At 46.6% G+C, this 17,693-nt stretch overlaps 1 protein-coding gene across 2 annotated transcripts in view; it reads left to right on the forward strand.

Moving 5' to 3' along the window:
- NCK1 (NCK adaptor protein 1) overlaps positions 1-17,693 on the forward strand; it is a 252,537-nt gene that overhangs the window by 218,404 nt on the left and 16,440 nt on the right. For both annotated transcript variants that reach the window (XM_082249625.1, XM_082249626.1), the window contains one exon: positions 4,730-5,439. In XM_082249625.1, coding sequence (XP_082105751.1) covers positions 4,730-5,439 — 710 coding nt within the window. The remainder of the gene's footprint in view (positions 1-4,729; positions 5,440-17,693) is intronic.

The raw sequence follows: 17,693 nt of genomic DNA on the forward strand, positions 1-17,693 counted from the left end.
CCTGTATAAGGTCCGCAGTCTCTGACTGTCTCCTGTATAAGGTCCACAGTCTCTAACCGTCTCCTGAAAAATGTCCGCAGTCTCTGACTGTCTCCTGTATAATGTCCGCAGTCTCTGACCGTCTCCTGAAAAATGTCCGCAGTCTCTGATCGTCTCCTGAAAAATGTCCGCAGTCTCTGACCGTCTCCTGGAAAATGTCTGCAGTCTCTGACCGTCTCCTGTATTATGTCTGCAGTCTCTGACCGTCTCCTGTATTATGTCTGCAGTCTCTGACCGTCTCCTGTACAATGTCCGCAGTCTCTGACCATCTCCTGTACAATGTCCGCAGTCTCTGACCATCTCCTGTATAATGTCCGCAGTCTCTGACAGTCTTTTGTATGATGTCTGCAGTCCCTGACAGTCTCTTGTATCATGTCCGCAGTCTCTGACCATCTCTTGTATTATTTCCGCAGTCTCTGACCATCTCCTGTATCATGTCAGTAGTCTCTGACCATCTCTTGTATGTGGGAGGAATTTTGCCCTTTCCTTACCCCTACACTGTGAGTTACACACCCCTATATTTATACATTACACACTCCTGGGCCCTGCGTTCTGTGCATTATGTACTCCTGGACCATGCTCTCTGTGTGTATCATGTACTCCTAAACCTGGAACTGGCTATAGCCCTCTGTGCATTACATTCATCTAAATCTTGAACCCTTTACATTACACACCCTGGACCCCTGCAGCCTGCACTATGTATCCTAAACCCGTCACTGGATGCAGCACTCCCCAACCCCTGTGTTCTGCTTTACACTCTCCTGCACTATATACACAATACTGTACATTATATACTTCTCACCAAAGTCTTCATTGTCTCAACAGTTGCTGGTTGCTATGCAGTCGCTGACTATTTTATTGAATTTATTCTTTAGGTAGGCTCAGACAAAGCAATTGAAGCATATTTTATAGGTACAAGGAAGCCTGGGTTTTGTTTAAACATATCCCTTAAGCCCCTCCCACAATTTACCGCAAGCTAGCATGCCGCAGGTCTTTTCACTCCTCCAGTGTCCCTCATTGTGAAGTTAAAAAGTTGGGAGGTATGATTAAGCGGTGACAGCAGGCTCTTTTCCTCGCTCAGTCCACCAGAGAACAGGTAGCGAGCTGCGGGCTGTCAGTTTATCTTCCCAACTTCCCCCCTCTTTTCTCCTGTCAGTAGTGCAGGAGAAGAGAGAGCGGCTCTCATCTGATTGCCGCCCAGCTTACTGCCCGGTCTGTTTCCCTTCACGCTGGCCACCGCGGAGGGCCCATCAGAAGAGACTAGGGGGCATCATGGGACATGTAGTCCCGGAAGATTGGCGGCCCCATTTGTTGTCCACAGGGAGCAGACCACAGCCCCAGAATGCACTCTGCTGGGGGGAGAGATTGAGGACTGGGAACCTGGGAAAAAGCTGAGGGAGGGAGTGCTCCACCATAAAGAGGACTGTGCTGGGGGGAAGTCAGAGAGAGCCACACTGCCCAGCACCACCAGAGAGAGAGAGACTGTGACACTGCCAGGGTACAGACGGGATACACTACTGACCAAAGTCAGCCTGGTTAACCCAGAGGGAGCGAACGTATAACCGGAGGGATCACTACTGCAATTTTGCTAGGTCTGGCAGGATGGCCTGTCAGCCATTATCCGTTACTGCTCCTAGGGACTGAGCCATTAGGAAGTGCCCAATTTGCTATCCTGTAGGCCTTATTGACCGTCGCAACCTGCTTCAAAAAACGCCAACACTGAGCTGCTGCCCGGCCCGAATATAGGGGGGGGGGGGTGACACCATGTTTTACCGCACCAGGTGACACCAACCCTAGTGACGCCACTGGTGCTGTTTTTTTATTTTTTTTATGCGCTATAAACAAAAAAAGAAACACAATTTTGAAAAAAATATATATATTTCTCTTTCGTTCATTAACTGACACAGCACTCCATAAATCCTAACTAGTCGCTTATTTTCCCTCCTCTAGGAGTAGAACTAGGCAGAACAAAAAACGCCTAGCTACGCCCATGGGCCATCCTCAGCTGATATATAACCCCCATCTCTGCTCTAGGTAATCCGTTTTAATCTGTCTAGTCAGGAGTAAGGACCTAGGCTCCCGGCTGGAATCTCTGGTCCTAGCAATTTTCTCGATCCTTACACTTTTTTTATTTCTTTCGGGAGATCTACAATCAACTGCCAGCCAGCGAGCGCGTGCAAACCACAGCTATGCGCTAGGTCGTCCACAACATAGCCTCACGGACAGAGGCGGGTCTGCGAGTTAAACGTCTTGCAGAGTCGCATACGACCGGGCCTTAGGTCTGAGTCGCAGCGGTCCCTTGGCTGACAGCTCCCCTACTTCAGTGGCGAGGAGTTCTGTCTGGAACGCTACCCGCACCATGGAAGGGTAAGTACAGTCCCCCCTCTCCCCTTTTGGTGGTTTTCTTTGGGGTGAATGCGGGTAATCTCCAGGGATGGTCGGACCTGCCTGCAGGTTCCCTCCTCCCATTCTGAAATCCCTCACTGAGCTGAGCTTCCCTAATTCCCCCTGTCTGAACCTAGAGTCTGGTGGGGGTCCCAGGGCAGAAAATGCAGCAGAAGACCCCTGGGGTCTCCCCCGCTATCCCCACTCTGTAAGGGTCCTGGGATAGTGTGTGTCCCTCCCTGGTAGTCTGGAGGGGTCCCATTGTAGGAGACCCCCAGGTGTATGCCCTGCTGTTTGCAGTGTGGGTATAGTGCAGGGAGGTCCCAGTGCAGAGTGCATAGCCGAGTCTCCCCTTAACATGTGTCCTACCTTCAGGGGGGGGTCCCCTTGCAGAGGGCGCAGCATTGCAGAAGGTGCAGGAAAGATCCTGGCAACATGCTTCAGTGTTTGTAGCTGATGGTGGCCATTTTCTTTTAGTCTGGCTGGTCTCCATGGCAGCCATGCTTGTGTAGCCGGATGTCACGGGGCCCACATGCCTGGTCCGGCACCCGGCTCAGCCTCCTTAGCAAGCCTCTAAGAGCCTGAGCCAGGCACTCCTGCCCCCTCCACAGCCCAGTGTTCAAGTGTGCTGCATCCAGCTAGGCAAATATGATTCTATAAATGAAAAAAAAAAAACATTCCCCTACTTTCCTTTTAATGCTAACATTTGTATTATGAATGGGCCCTTAAACTCGTTAACTTTAATGTCATCCCAGTCTTAGTCCGTAGGGTTCAATATTGAGTTGGCCCACCCTTTGCAGCTAGAACAGCTTCAACTCTTCCGGGAAGGCAGTCCACAAGGTTTAGGAGTGTATCTATGGGAATGTTTGACCATTCTTCTATGAAGAAGTTTGGGGTGGTGGAACTTGACTGGCCTGCATGGAGTCCTAACCACGACCTGATAGAACACCTTTGGGATGAATTGGAGCAGAGACTGCGAGCCAGGCCTTCTCGTCCAACACCTCACAAATGCACTTCTGGAAAAATGGTCTAACTTTTCCATAGACACATTCCTAAACCTTGTGTACAGCCTTCCCAGAAGAGTTGAAGCTGTTATAGCAAGAAAGGGTGGGCCAACTCAATATTGAACCCTATGGACTAAGATTGGGATACCATTAAATCATGTGCGTGTAAAGGCAGATGCCCCAATACTTTTGATTTATTTTTGGTGTTATCTGGTAATCGTGAAGACATTTTGACCATGTTACTGTTGCCCAGAGACTCCTACTTTTAGCCAATCCTTGTTTAAACACACTCTATAACTGTGCTTTACAATTCTGATGGATAGTTTAAAGTGATTGTAAAGTCTCGTTTTAAAAAAATAAATAACAAACATGTTCTACTTACACACGCTCTGTGAAGTGGTTTTGCACAGAGTGGCCCAGATCCTCCTTTTCTTGGGTCCCTTTTCTGTGTTCCTGCCCCCTCCCTCCTGTTGAGTGCCCCCACAGCAAGCAGATTGCTGTGGGGGCACCCGAGCAAAGTCACCGCTCCCTGTGTCCATTCAGACACGGAGCTGCAACCCAGGCCTTGCACGATCTCCTGACTGGCTGACTGACTTTGACAGCAGCGGGAGCCAATCGCGCAACACTGTGGTCTCAGCCAATGAGGAGTCGAGTCCCGGGCAGCTGAGATACACCTGCAATATCGCTGGATAAAGACGGGCTTAGGTAAGTATTAGGGGGGCTGGCGGGCTGCTGCACACAGGTTTTTTTTTTTTTATCCTAATGCAAAGAATGTATTCGGATATAAAAAACCTTCTGCCTTTAAAGTATACCCAAAGCCATTTTATTTTCTTTTAGATTCCTATAGAGGGCTGAGGGTTTAAAACAATTTTTTGGAATGTATTGCTGTCTCTGTCCCTGTTAAAGCAGAACTAAACCTTCCTCTCATTTACAGCCAAAGAAGCTGCCATCTTAGCCTCAGTTTGATCAGCAGTTTAGTTGTGTTGCACATGTGATCAGTTATATTAGCCACTTTGATGACTTGACAGTTGACACACAAGCACGTGTGACTTATTATTGTGAATATATTATGTGAATTATTCATGGCATGTCTTTAATGTAACTGGGGATCAGTTAATTCGATGAGGGTTGGTTCCACTCTTAGGGGATTTACCCTCTTAAAAATCCAAAATTATGGCCAAAAAACCGACGGGTTTTACCAATTCCCTACTGTATACATAAGAAAAAAGTGAAGCTTTAGATATAATTTAAGAGCATTTGTTAAAGTATTGTTCTGAATTATTTTATCTTGTTTATTACAGGTATTGGAAAAGTGAAGAGGAAAACAAACATGCCCGATTCCTCTTCCACAGCAGATGAAAGCTTCTCAGATACAGAACGTCTGTACGACCTTAACATGCCAGCTTATGTTAAGTTCACATACGCAGCCGAAAGAGAGGATGAGCTATCTTTAGTGAAAGGCACGAAGGTGATTGTAATGGAAAAGTGCAGTGATGGCTGGTGGAGGGGCAGTTACAATGGACGTGTAGGCTGGTTCCCTTCCAACTACGTGACTGAGGAGAATGATAGCCCCTCTGGTGACCAAGTAGGAACTTTGTCGGAAAAATTGGCAGCAGTTGTCAACAATCTCAACAATGGTCGCTCACTTCATGTGGTCCAGGCTTTGTATCCTTTTAGCTCATCCAATGAGGAAGAGCTTAATTTCGAGAAAGGCGAAATGATGGATGTGATTGAGAAGCCAGAGAATGATCCTGAATGGTGGAAATGCCGAAAGAGTAATGGCCTAGTGGGTCTTGTACCAAAGAACTACGTCACTATAATGCAGAACTTTCAGCCCAGCTCAGGTTATGAGCCATTGCCACCCCGCTGTGATTATATAGGGCCTTCTGTCTCTGGACGCTTTGCTGGCCATCCGTGGTATTATGGAAAAGTTACACGGCACCAGGCAGAAATGGCACTCAATGAACGAGGAAATGAGGGGGACTTCTTAATCAGAGATAGTGAATCTTCGGTAAGTAATAACAATCTGCTTTTCATGCTGTATTCATTAGAGCTTGACAGACTGCTGGAAGCCTGTAAGCTCCTAAAGAACTACAAATGAAGCCCAAATTTAAAAGCTTTTTCATAAAGCTAAAAGCCCATGTTACCAGGTTCTGTAAAGTGCCTTCTGGCTGTTGGAGCTTTCTCACTAGCTTAAGCATTCTTCATGGATTTCTACTCTACTCACTGGAATAATAAAGAAAACATTTTATTTTATTTTTTTTTGCCCTAGTAGCCCATTGGTTAAAAAATAAAATAATAATTTAGAGGTGAAGTAAAAAGTTTTTATGAATTTAAATTAAGCGGCCCTGAACAACTTCAGTAACAGACACATTCACCCCGTTCCTGCCCAGATCAATTTCCAGCTTTCAGTGCTTTCACACTTTGAATTACAGTTGTGCAGTCATGCAACACTGTACCTAAATGAAATGTGTATCATTTTTTTCACACAAATAGAGCTTTCTTTTGGTGGTATTTAATCACCTCTGGGATTTTTATTTTTTGCTAAATAAACAAAAAAAATAATTTGTTTCTGTTTTAAAGGTTTGCAAATAAATTATCTTCATAAATATATGCCAAAAAGTATTCTGCTAAAATTCTGTGGTAAAAATAACCCAAATCAGTATGTTTAATTTTTAGGAAAGTTTATAGAGTCCACAATTTATGGTGTGTGTGTATATATAGCTAAATCATTTTTTTATGAATGACCTCTATTCATCCAGTGTGTACTATTGTAAAGCTGTGATTGGCCACAGCTATCATATGGTACAGATGCACTGTGATTGGCCTTGTGTGTACCATGTGATCAGTGTGACCAGTCACAGAAATTACACAAGCGTGCACAATGTATGGCTATGAATGGAAACCATGCATTGTGTAAAGTTGTCAAGTGATCTGCTGTTGGTCACAGTGATTGCACAGTACTGGCAGCTGCCCATTACACTAGTCTGTCATCTGCTGTGTCTGGTGGACACAGCAGGTGAAAGATGGCCCCACAGCGCAGTTGGATCCTGGGAGGACGTCATGACATCCACCCATGATAGCAGCGCTCCTGCTCGGCTGTCATATTAGTATAGGCAGGGCAGGAAGCAGTTAAAAAGGGTAAATGCAGTTTACATGACAGTCCTGCAACACCTATATAAGGTAAGGCATATACAGTGCCTTGAAAAAAATATTCCCCTTTCCACATTTTGTCATGTAATGAGAACATTATTCAGGGCAGCAGCCAAGAGGCCCATGGTAACTGGAGGAGCTACCGAGATCCAAAGCTCAAGTGGGAGAATCTGTCCACAGGACAACTATTAGTCGTATACGCCACAAATCTGGCCTTTATGGAAGAGTGGCAAGAAGAAAGCCATTGTTGAAAGAAAGCCATAAGAAGTCACATTTGTAGTTTGCGAGAAGCCATGTGGGGGTCTCAGCAAACGTGAAGAAGGTGCTCTGGTCAGATGAGACCAAAATTTTAACTTTTTGGCCTAAAAGCAAAACGTGATGTGTGGCGGAAAACTAACTCTATACACCAACCCCACCGTCAAACGTGGTGGCTACATCATGTTGTGGGGATGCTTTACCTCAGCAGGGACAGGGAAGCTGCAAAAGACTTGAGTCTGGGGCAGAAGTTCACCTTCCGGGAGGATAACGACCCTAAACATACAGTCAAAGCTACAATGGAATGGTTTAGATCAAAGCATATTCATGTGTTAGAATGGCCCAGTTAAAGTCCAGGCCTAAATCCAATTGAGAATCTGTGGCAAGACTTAAAAATTGCTGTTCAGACGCTCTCCATCCAATCTGACAGAGCTTAAACTATTTTCAAAATGTCACTCTCTAGATGTACCTAGTAGAGACTTTCCCAAAAAGACTTGCAGCTGTAATTGCAGTGAAAGGTGCTTCTACAAAGTTTTGACTCTGGGGATTATTTCAAACACACGCCATACTTTTCAGATATTTATTTGTAAAAATATTTGAAAACCATTTATCGTTTTCCTTCCACTTCACAATTATGTGCCACTTTGTGTTGGTCTGTTACATAAAATCCCAATAAATTTATGTTTTTGGTTGTAACATGAGAAAATGTGGAAACGTTCAATGGGTATGAATACTTTTTTAGGAAAAAGAGGAGGAACCCCCCTGATGGGACTTTAATGATCTTTATCCTATTGGTTGTAAAGTGATTTAATGAGTTAAATATAGTACAAAAAGTAAAATGAATAACCTATTTTTATTATTACACAGGTATAAAAAATATAACATACAAAACAAGGGTGGCTAGCCCTAAAAAGACTCCATTAAGGTTGCTAATATATTAACAGACCTGAATGCATTAATGTGCAAATAGATTACTGATAGAGCAGCATAGCTGCACACCCGACACGTTTCTGGATATTATTCCTTCTTCACGGGTGTATACATTTTGTAGTCCAAGACCACACTTATGATGCAGAGAGTCACAAAATTGCCAGCATTAAAATGAAATCTACATATTGTTATATCCATCCCGGTAGACCGGAAGCAGCAGCAACCAAGACTGCGCATCCAGATGTCGCAGACCATGGAGCCCAATAAGACCTGGCAGTGCGCCCAAGCAGAAACGGCGTGCAGAAAGAGCAAAAAGCTCAGTACCAGGATAAATACCCACAGAGCCTTCGGCCATCATTGGAGTCCAATGGGGGCCAAAGGCTCTGTGGGTCTCTATCCTGGTACCGAGCGTTTTGCTCTTTCTGCACGCGGTTTGTGCTTGGGCGCTCTGCCAGGTCTTGTTGGGCTCCATTGTCTGGGACATCTGGATGCGCAGTCTTGGTTGCTACTCCTTCCGGTCTACTGGGATGGGTATAACAATATGTTGATTTTATTTTAATGTTGGCGATTGTGTGACTCTCTGCATCATAAGTGTCTTGGACTACAACATTTATACACCCGGGAAGGAGGAATAATATCCAGAAACGCGTCAGTTGTGCTATGCTGCTCTGAGTAATCTATTTGCACATTTATGCATTCGTGTCTGGGTTGACAACCTTGATGAGGTCTTTTTAGGGCTTGCCATCTTTGTTTTGTATGTTCTATTTATTGTACCTCTGTAATCACTGCTGTATTTGGGCCTAGGCCGACAAGACCTAGGCCTAGGGGGGCACTTTGTGGGGGCGCCCCCCGCATGAAAAAAAACCCTGATCCGCTGCTAAAACCTGAAAGAAAAAAAAATGGCCGCGGCCGGCCCGACATGCGCACCGCGCATGTGCCGCCGCGGCTCGGGAAAGCCTGTACATGTTCGGCTATTCCCGGGAAGGCGGCGCATGCGCGGTGACGTAATGGCGCCGGGCGGCGCCATTTTTAAATTTAAGGCGCCTCAAGGTAAGTGAGACTCCTCCGCAGCAGATGCAGGTGCTGCGGGCATGGTACAGGAGATTCTCCTGTACCATGCTGCCCACAGCCCTGCATCTCCTGTACCATGCTGCCCACAGCCCTGCATCTCCTGTACCATGCTGCCCACAGCCCTGCATTTCCTGTATCATGCCTGCAGCCCCTGCGCTATGCCTGCATCTCCTGTACCATGTCCGCAGCCCCTGCACTATGCCTGCATCTCCTGTACCATGCCCGCAGCCCCTGCACCATTCCCGCAGCCCTGGAAGATTTTCCCCCTTAATGACCAGGCCATTTTTTGCAATTCAGGACTGCATTACTTTAAAGAACAATTGCATAGTCCTGTGAGACTATACCCTAAAAAAATGAATGTCCTTTTTTTCCCACAAATATAGCTTTCTTTTGGTGGTATTTGATCACCTGTGCAATTTTTATTTATTGCGCTATAAACAAAAAAAGAGCAACAATTCGGGGAAAAAAAATAGTTTTTCACATTCTGCTATATAACATTCCCCCATAAAAGTTTAAAAATCAAATTTTGTCATCCTTTAAGGCCAATTTGTATTCTGCTACATATTTTTGGTTAAAAAAAAAATCCCAATAAGTGTATATTGATTGGTTTGCGCGAAAGTTATTTTGTTTACAAACTAGGGGAAAGATTTGTCATTTTTATTTTTATTTTTTTAATAGTAATAGCAGCAATCTGCGATTTTTAGCGGGACTGCGACATTGCGGCGAACAGATTGGACCCCTAACTGACATTTTTGACACTTGGGGGGACCAGTGACATTACTACAGTAATCAGTGCTACAAATATGTACTGTTACTGTAATCATGATACTGGGAGGGAAGGGGTTAGCCCGGGGGGGGTGATCAAAGGGTAAGGTGTGAGCCTAGGGGGTGTTTTCTAACTGTATGGGGGAGGGGCTTGTGAAATGACCATAGAGACCTGTGTTCCTATATAGAAGGATCACAAGCGCTCTGTGATCATTTCAGAAAGAAAAACGGTCAGCTGTGCTTACAACAGCAGACCATCGTTCTCTCTCAGCGGGGAGCGTTTGCGGGTGCCCGGCGGCAATTGCGGCCGCTGGCCCCGTGGATTGGCATCCCCGCTGCCTAGTGGGGACCCCCAGAAGTGCTCCCACAAACCAACGTACTGATGCAAAACAACAAAATATACAAGTAGGCACTTTGTACCCACTTTAATGTACAGAGAGGAAGAGGTGGAGCCTAAAGAGGAAGGGGTGTGGTTTACAGATGACAGGGCAGGTCTGAAACGGGAAGGGGTGGGTCATAGTTAAATTAGGGGGTGCACGAGTTTAGTCCAGCCTAGGGCAGCACAAAACCTAAATACACCACTGTCTGTAATAATAAATATGTAGTTCATTTTACTTTTTGTACTATATTTAACTCAATGGGTCACTTTACAACCAATAGGATAAAGACCATTAAATTTCCATTGTGGAGGGGGGGGGGGGGTGTTGGTTCCCTCCTCTCTTTTTGCTTTGCACTAGGGATGTGGGTCTTATCCGGCATTTCCTCCATTCACTAGCCGTTCCCTTTTCTGAATATTTTATTAAGGCACTGTGAAGACTGGGCAAAAACGCACCATTTTAAGAAAGAAAACCTTTACCTGGGAACCTGGCTTCTGACGTCCCCAGGAGGCACAGGGGATTATGTAATCATGCCTCACTACATGCTGGGAAATTTAGATATCCAAATCCTGAGATAATGCCCTTCTGTACTGCCTTCTGCCGCAGTTTCAAGGACCCAGATTTCTCTGCATGTTGCAGTAGATCATATTTATTGCAGTGTTCACTGCATGTCAGAAATGCTGAATATATATTTTATAAATTATCTGACAACAGAGCATGTCTTTTAGAGTGACAACTGTTGTGTCACAACGTTTCAAGACCAAAATCCACTGCACAGGTTGCCAAACTTTTTGTATGCTTTGCTTTGCAGTAGTGAAACCAGCAAGCAAATCCAGTAAGTGAGACAGCAACTCTAAAACCGTATAGAAAATGTATTTGTTACAGGAAGGCTAACCTGTTTCGGCAAACCGCCTTGATCAAGAGTGTTTTTTTCCTCCCAATCCAACAAACCAAGTGGGTTCTGGGAAAGGTAGGGGTTTAAGGGTGGTAGAGTCACTAAGTGGAGATTTACATAGGAAAATTGGGGTTTTTTTTTTTGATTTTACGGTCAAAGTTCAAGGTTAGGGGTTAAGGTTCTTGCCGGTGCAGACACTGAGGAGGGTTGGAATTAGGGTTATGGACTACCTCCATAACCCGGACCGGAGGTATGGCCTCAGGGGTCAAAAGGTCAGGAGGTGTGGTTTACCTCCATCCAAGTGTGCTTACCAAGTTTTCTATAACGGCTTGCGCACTTCGCGCTCTGTGTATGCTCGGTTTTGCTAACCCTAGCTAAGTCGGGGGAGCAAACCAATTGGAGGAAGGTGTTTAGTCTTTACATGTAACGAATACATTTTCTATATGGATTTGGAGTTGCTGGCTCGCTTACTGGATTTGCTTTCTCACTTGTCTGGAGGACATCGAAGCCAAAGCACCCATCTGTAGATCCCATTCATGAACTTTATTCAGAAGTTCTGTTCAGAGCGAAGCATCTGTTGTCTATCTGTAGTGAAACCAGCACTTCTAATTTTGAAAAAAAAACAACTTAATGCCAGCAATGGCAGGAAAAGAAGCAGCAGTAGCCAGACATCAGGGCACCTACTACTAATTCTTCCCGGCAAGTTTTTGGAGAAGCAAAGCAGAAAAAATCCCCTTAGAGCTTGTATATGCAAACTTGGCTATGTGGAGCTCAGGTTTTTGGTGCATTAGAGATGTTTTACAAAGCTGACAGGCCATGTTACAGTTTAAATATTTAATAATGTGTGGTAAATTATACATCTTAACCACTTCTGTTCTGGGCCAATTTTGATCAAATCTGCTTTTTTTTTTTTTTTGCTAAAAAAAAAAAAAAAAAAACTACTTGGAACCCCCAACCATTATATATTTTTTTTTAAGCAGAGGTCCTAGAGAATACAATGGTGGGCGTTACTTTTTTTAATTATTAGTATATGCACTGCAGTTTTTTCATGCAAGTTCTTTTTTTTTTTTTTTTTTTTTTTTTTTAAAAAGGCACTTTAACCACTACCCGGCCAGCCTATAGGCAAAGGCTGAGCGGGCATCTCGTCCATCCGGGTGGATATCAAATGATGATCTCCCGGATCGTGTCTCGCAGGCGTCTGCGGGGCTGCACTGCAGCACACTGTCACGGGACTTGTCCACCAGATACAGCCAATGACTGATTACTGTACCAGTCCGCTGCCAGTCCCATGTGACCACTGTAACCAATCACAGCAGGTCACGAGAGTTGTTAACAATGGGTGGGTGGCTTCCTTTCAAGCCATCCGTTGTGTACAATTTTGTTCCTAGCTGTGATTGGTCAAAGTAATCACATAGTACAGACTGGGCTAATCACAGCCTATCTGTGCCATGTGATCAGCTTTGGCCAATAACAGCTAATTACATTAAAACAAACTGAATTAAAATCAATTTCATTTAGTAAAATTCTTGCTTATAGCAATGATATTCCTTGCTATATGCAAATATCACTTTCCAGAGTAGTACATATGGTCTGCCTGGCGCTCCCCTTGAACTGGCTGCATTTTTAAGCGCAGGGAATCAGCGATTATTGTGTGGGTGAGGCTACTCCCCCCACTCTAGGGGGCTATGTCCTATTATGTTTATGTCCTCTATTGAGGGCAACCCTTTAGGCCTAGTAGGTGGTCCTTTTGTGGACCTTTAGCCGGCGTCTCCTTGCGGGACTGTGGTCAGCGACCTCCCCTGCTGGTTATGTTCTCAGGGTGAGTACTGGGTATGCGTCCACGCACATTGGGTGCTCTGACGATTAAGATGATTCCTTTTTTACTGCGTATGCAAAGGCACTTGTGGATGCACTGAATGTATCAGTGCAGGTAATTTTAAATATTGGGATCCAGCCGTTAATGCGGGAGAAGTTTTTTCCCACTACCTACTGTGACAAGTTTTTCACAAGTCAGTAGAGTTATTCTAAAGGCAATATGGCGGTGCCTGAGTGTTTCGATGGTCAGTATCCCTTGAGTCTCTGTTGAGTATGTGGGCAGTCCCACCTGTAAGGGGGACTCAGGTCTCCAGGCTGAATAAATCCACCATAATTTTGGTGTAGGAGTCTCCGGGTTCTAAAAGACCCTTTTGACAGGAGAGCCGAGATTTAGGTCCGCCATATGTTTTACTGTGGTCGGTGTTCACCATAGCATTGGTGTCCCTGTCATTCTCAAATGGGCAATTTTTTTTTTTTTTTTTTTTTTTTGTGCCAGGTTCTGGAAAGGGGAACAGCCACCACCTGCCTTTGTGGAACTGGCAGGCTTTTTGATTATGGCTAATATACTTGTCTGCGGGCCAGGCTGTCTAGAAGGCCTTATGTGATCTTGAATTGGGGGGAATGGCCTGTTTTTGGGCCTCTCTAGAAGGTCCTCCTCTGGAGGTTCCTTTGTGGACCCGGTCTGGTATGCTGATAGCGGGTCTTTCCAAACCTGCGGACAGGGCCTCTTCTGCCTGAAGGGGCGCCTTCACCCATGTTTGGGGTGAGGGAAGACCTCTTTGCTTCCTCCGGACCCTTGGACCTCCCTGATTAAGATGGGTGGGTCCATGAGTTGATCACCCAGACTACAAGATCGAGTCTTTGATCTTCTCCTCTAATGCGCTTCTCTCCTTCTACCTACGTTTTATCCCCAGACTGGCTGCGTGGTCTCTTTGGGGCGGTGAAAAACTTGATAATACAAGGGGTGATTGTTACCGCTCTCAGAATTGGAACGTTTGTTTCATGGCTTTTATTCAAACATGTTTGCAGAGCCTAGGAAGGAAAGTGCCGTACGTCCAATTTTGGACCTCAAGTTCTGAACAGTTTTGTGCTGTTACAGATGTTTCGATTGGAGTCCATTCATACGCTACTGGCATACCTACTTCAGGGGGATCTTCTGGCCTCTATCGCTATTAACAAGGCTTTGCGTTATGTCAGTCATCTGCGCTTCCTTCCCTTGCCATAGGCAAGGAGCATTGTCGAGGTCTCACCTCAGCCTCTCGGGCTTTCACGAGAGTTGGCCCCAGTGTTGGTGTTGTTGCGTCTGCGGGGGATTGTGGTACTGGAGTACCTGGGTGATTGTGTTCGACGAGCAGTGTCTCCTAATGTTCCTACTGTTCTGACGGACAACTGGGAGAACCTGTCCGGACTCTGTAAGAGTTGGTTACAAATAACATTTCCAGTTTTTGGCTTTGGTTCCATCCACCTTGTTGGACTATCTGGGTCTGTTCTGGACATGACCTCAGCCATGATGTTCCTCCCATGCGACGAGTTCCAAAATCTGTCCACACGAGACCTCTGCAAGAGAGTTACTTGCTATGTGTACCGAGGATCCAGAGTCTCTAGACAATCCTGTTGAGCCGGGGTATGAGAAGGTCCCTGCTTTGGTGACTTTGCTTGCTTTCTGGTGCTTCAAAAGGGTGAATTTTTCTGTACTTGGGCGGTGGTCACCATGGATGCCAGCCTATCCGGGTGGGAGTGTTTTGACACTGATTGTGTTCAGGGGGTCTGGCCTCTGGAAGCATCCAGAATACCGATCGATATACTGACATCTCCTCCATAGGTGTTTCATCAGTGGTGTCTCTGGTGGGTAACTCCTGAGTTGGTCCTTTTGGCCTGTCATTTCAACAGGAAGGTGTTTGGGTTTGAGGCACAGATGCACTGGTGGCTCCTTTTTGGGGCCGGTGGCATCTGAAATCCGGCTTTCCTCTTTTGGAACTTCTGCCAAGATTCCTGCGTAGGCTTGAGGCAGAAGGGATTAAGGCCGTTCTAGAGGCTCCATACTGGCTTCGCCGGTCTTGGTACGGAGATCTGTTACGGTTGGTCATTGATGTTCCTTTGTAACTTCCTCTTAGAGGAGATCTATTGGATCAAGGGTCAATCTTCCATCTTGCTTTACAGTCGCTGGCTTTAACGGCTTGGCTGTCAAAGCCAAGTGCTGAAGGCATGCTGCTGCAAGCTAGTAAATCTACTTTTATGTAGATTTACCATCACCTTTGAGGAACGTATTTTGCGGATGTGAATCCCCTGGGGCTCACTCCCACTCTTTTTCGGTGATTCCGAGTTGATTTCCTCCAACGAGGTGTTGAGCAGCACCTGGCCTCGGGTACCATCAAGGGCCAAGTTTGACCATTAGCGGTTTGCTTTCTTCGATCTTTGGCAATGCCTTCTGTGGTCCGCACCTTTGTTCAGGGGGTTCGCTACTTGGCTCCCCCAGTACGGTCTCTGTTTGCCTCGTAGAATCTCAACTTGCTGTCGGTTCTTCAGTAACCGTAGTTGGAAAATATTTGCGAGATTCCTCTGCTTACATTGTCCCAGAAGGTAGCCTTTTCTTGTTGTTGTTGTTTTTTTTTTTTTTTCTTCTGCACCGAGGGTTTCGGAGCTGGAAACGGTCTTTTGCTTACGTCCTCTGACAGTCGCCGGCCACTCATACAGTCTTTACCAATGGGTATTGACCTCTTATCCACAGGAGCAAGCTAGGCATAAGACTTGTTAAAAACAAAGCAATTTACGTAGACACACCTACAGGGGGCTGCCACTCTGGTCCAATACCCCCTGGCTAGCCTCATTCCCAATTCAGCCATTTTCCCGGAGCCTCCCATTCAGATGCATTGACAACCATTTTCCCTTAGACAAGTTCCTGTTCGGCCTCTAGCAGGTAACATCGCTTCCTTTCCTGTATGCAGAGATCGTTTCCAGCAGCGTGGGAACTCTTCTGGGGGTTCTTTTTGCTGGTTTTGGGGAATATTCTTCTGTTTTCAGTGTTTTTCCCATCTCAGGGGGGTACCTTAGTGTAATCCTTGCGGTGCATTGCGGTGGGTCGCCGCGATCGTGTCTTAAATGGCCAGCGCCATAGTATTTTTCTCATGGAGTCCCAGGACTGCAAATTCCCCCCAGCCTTGGTGAATGATTCAGGTACTCCTGAATCTTCACCTTCTCTTGCTGCTGCACTTGCGACTTTAGCGTTCAAGGTGGAATTATTGATGTCCTCTGATTCTGGGTCTGATATGGTTGCCCTGGACAGTTTACCCCCTGAGGGGTCTCAGTCCTTTCATGCTGATGTGGAGGTGGAGGGAGAGGAGGAGGATGATCCTTCTCCTGAAGCGGCTAAAGAACACGCTACATTTAGAGGATGAGCCCAACCCACCAGGTAAGCAGTCTTCCTTTGGGACTCGCAGAGACCAAATAGCGGCACAGGTGTTTACTTGTCCCGCTGAGTTTCACGAAACGGTGAACGAACAATGGCGTAATTTAATGCGCCTTTTTGTGGTACCAAAACGGTTTCAATTCCGTTGCCCTTTCGAGTCTCCTACGGATTTGCGATGGACCATGTCCCCTAAAGTGGATCACCCACCCAGTATACAAGTAAAACAAGGCCACTCTCATGCCCTCTTAGGATTCTTTGGTGTTCAGTGCTCAAACGCACTCTGGAGGATTCCGCCCCTCCGACTACTGTGGATATGGTGGAGCAGATGCGTCTGGCAGGTTTTTGTACCTGTGTGACGCGGCCTTGGAGGAGGCTCCTCTAGGAGCTCGGCTGTCTGGTGTCACGGTGCTGCTCCATCGTTTAATGTGGCTGAAGAGCTGGTCTGCTGACCAGACTTCCAGGTAGACGGTGTCTGACATCCCTTATGAGGGGAATCGTCTTTTTGGGGATTCCCTGGATGAGTTGGTTAAAGGGGGCACTGGGGGCAAGAGCGCTCTGCTGCCCCAGAACCCCAAGGGGTAAGTTTTTCCACGGTAAGCAGGGCCCTTCCTTTAATCCAAATCAGGGGTCCTTTCGGGCCTTCAAAGCACAGGACAAGGGGTAACCCTTTAAGGGCCAGGGTGGTCAGAGGAAGCCCTGGGTGGGTAAGCAAAAATCCACCCACGTCGGCCCGGCGGGTCCTTCTGCCTCCACCTGAAGGGACGCCCTCACGCTTTACAGGGGTGGTGGGGGGACGTCTGCGCGGTTTCCTAGATCCTTGGCTGCTCCAGGTTCCGGACAGGTGGGTTCAGGAAATCATTAGATCCGAGGATACAAGATCGAATTCCTTTCGCAGCCAGCAGACAGATTCTTTCCCTCAAATCTACATTTGACCCAGATCGGTTGCACGATCTTCATTGGGCGGTTCAGGATCTCCTCGCCCAAGGGGTGGTCGTCCCGGTGCCTCATCGGGACAGGTTTCGGGGTTTTACTTGAATCTGTTAACTGTGCCCAGGAAGGAGGGCAAGGTACGTCCATTTCTGGACTTGAAAGCTCTGAACCGCTTCGTGCGGGTTCAAAAGTTCCGCATGGAATCCCTCCGTTCGGGGTGGCCTCCTTAAGTCCAGGAGATTTCCTGGCTTCCATCGACCTCAAGGATGCGTATTTACACATCCCCATGTTCGCGGGTCATCAGAGGTTCCTCCGATTCGCAATCGCGAAGGATCACTATCAGTTTGTGGCGTTACCTTTCGGTCTCGCTTCGGGTCCAAGGGTGTTTACCAAAGTGCTGGCTCCTGTTCTGGCCCTGTTACGGGCGCAGGGGATTGCGGTCTTGGGATATCTGGACGATCTCCTGTTAAGATCGAGTGCCAGCCCGAGTCTTACGCGATCTGTCCACTACCGTTCAGACGCTCCAGGAGTTCGGATGGACCATCAACGTTCAGAAGTCGAAGTTGTCCCCTTCTGTTCGTCTCCCTTATCTGGGAATGGTCCTGGACTCTGCCCAAGCAAAGGTTTTTCTGCTGGAGGACATGCTCCGGACTCTACAGGACGAGGTC

This window comes from Pelophylax lessonae (assembly GCF_965119305.1).
Source record: "Pelophylax lessonae genome assembly, chromosome: 3".
Classification (NCBI taxonomy): Eukaryota; Metazoa; Chordata; class Amphibia; order Anura; family Ranidae; genus Pelophylax; species Pelophylax lessonae.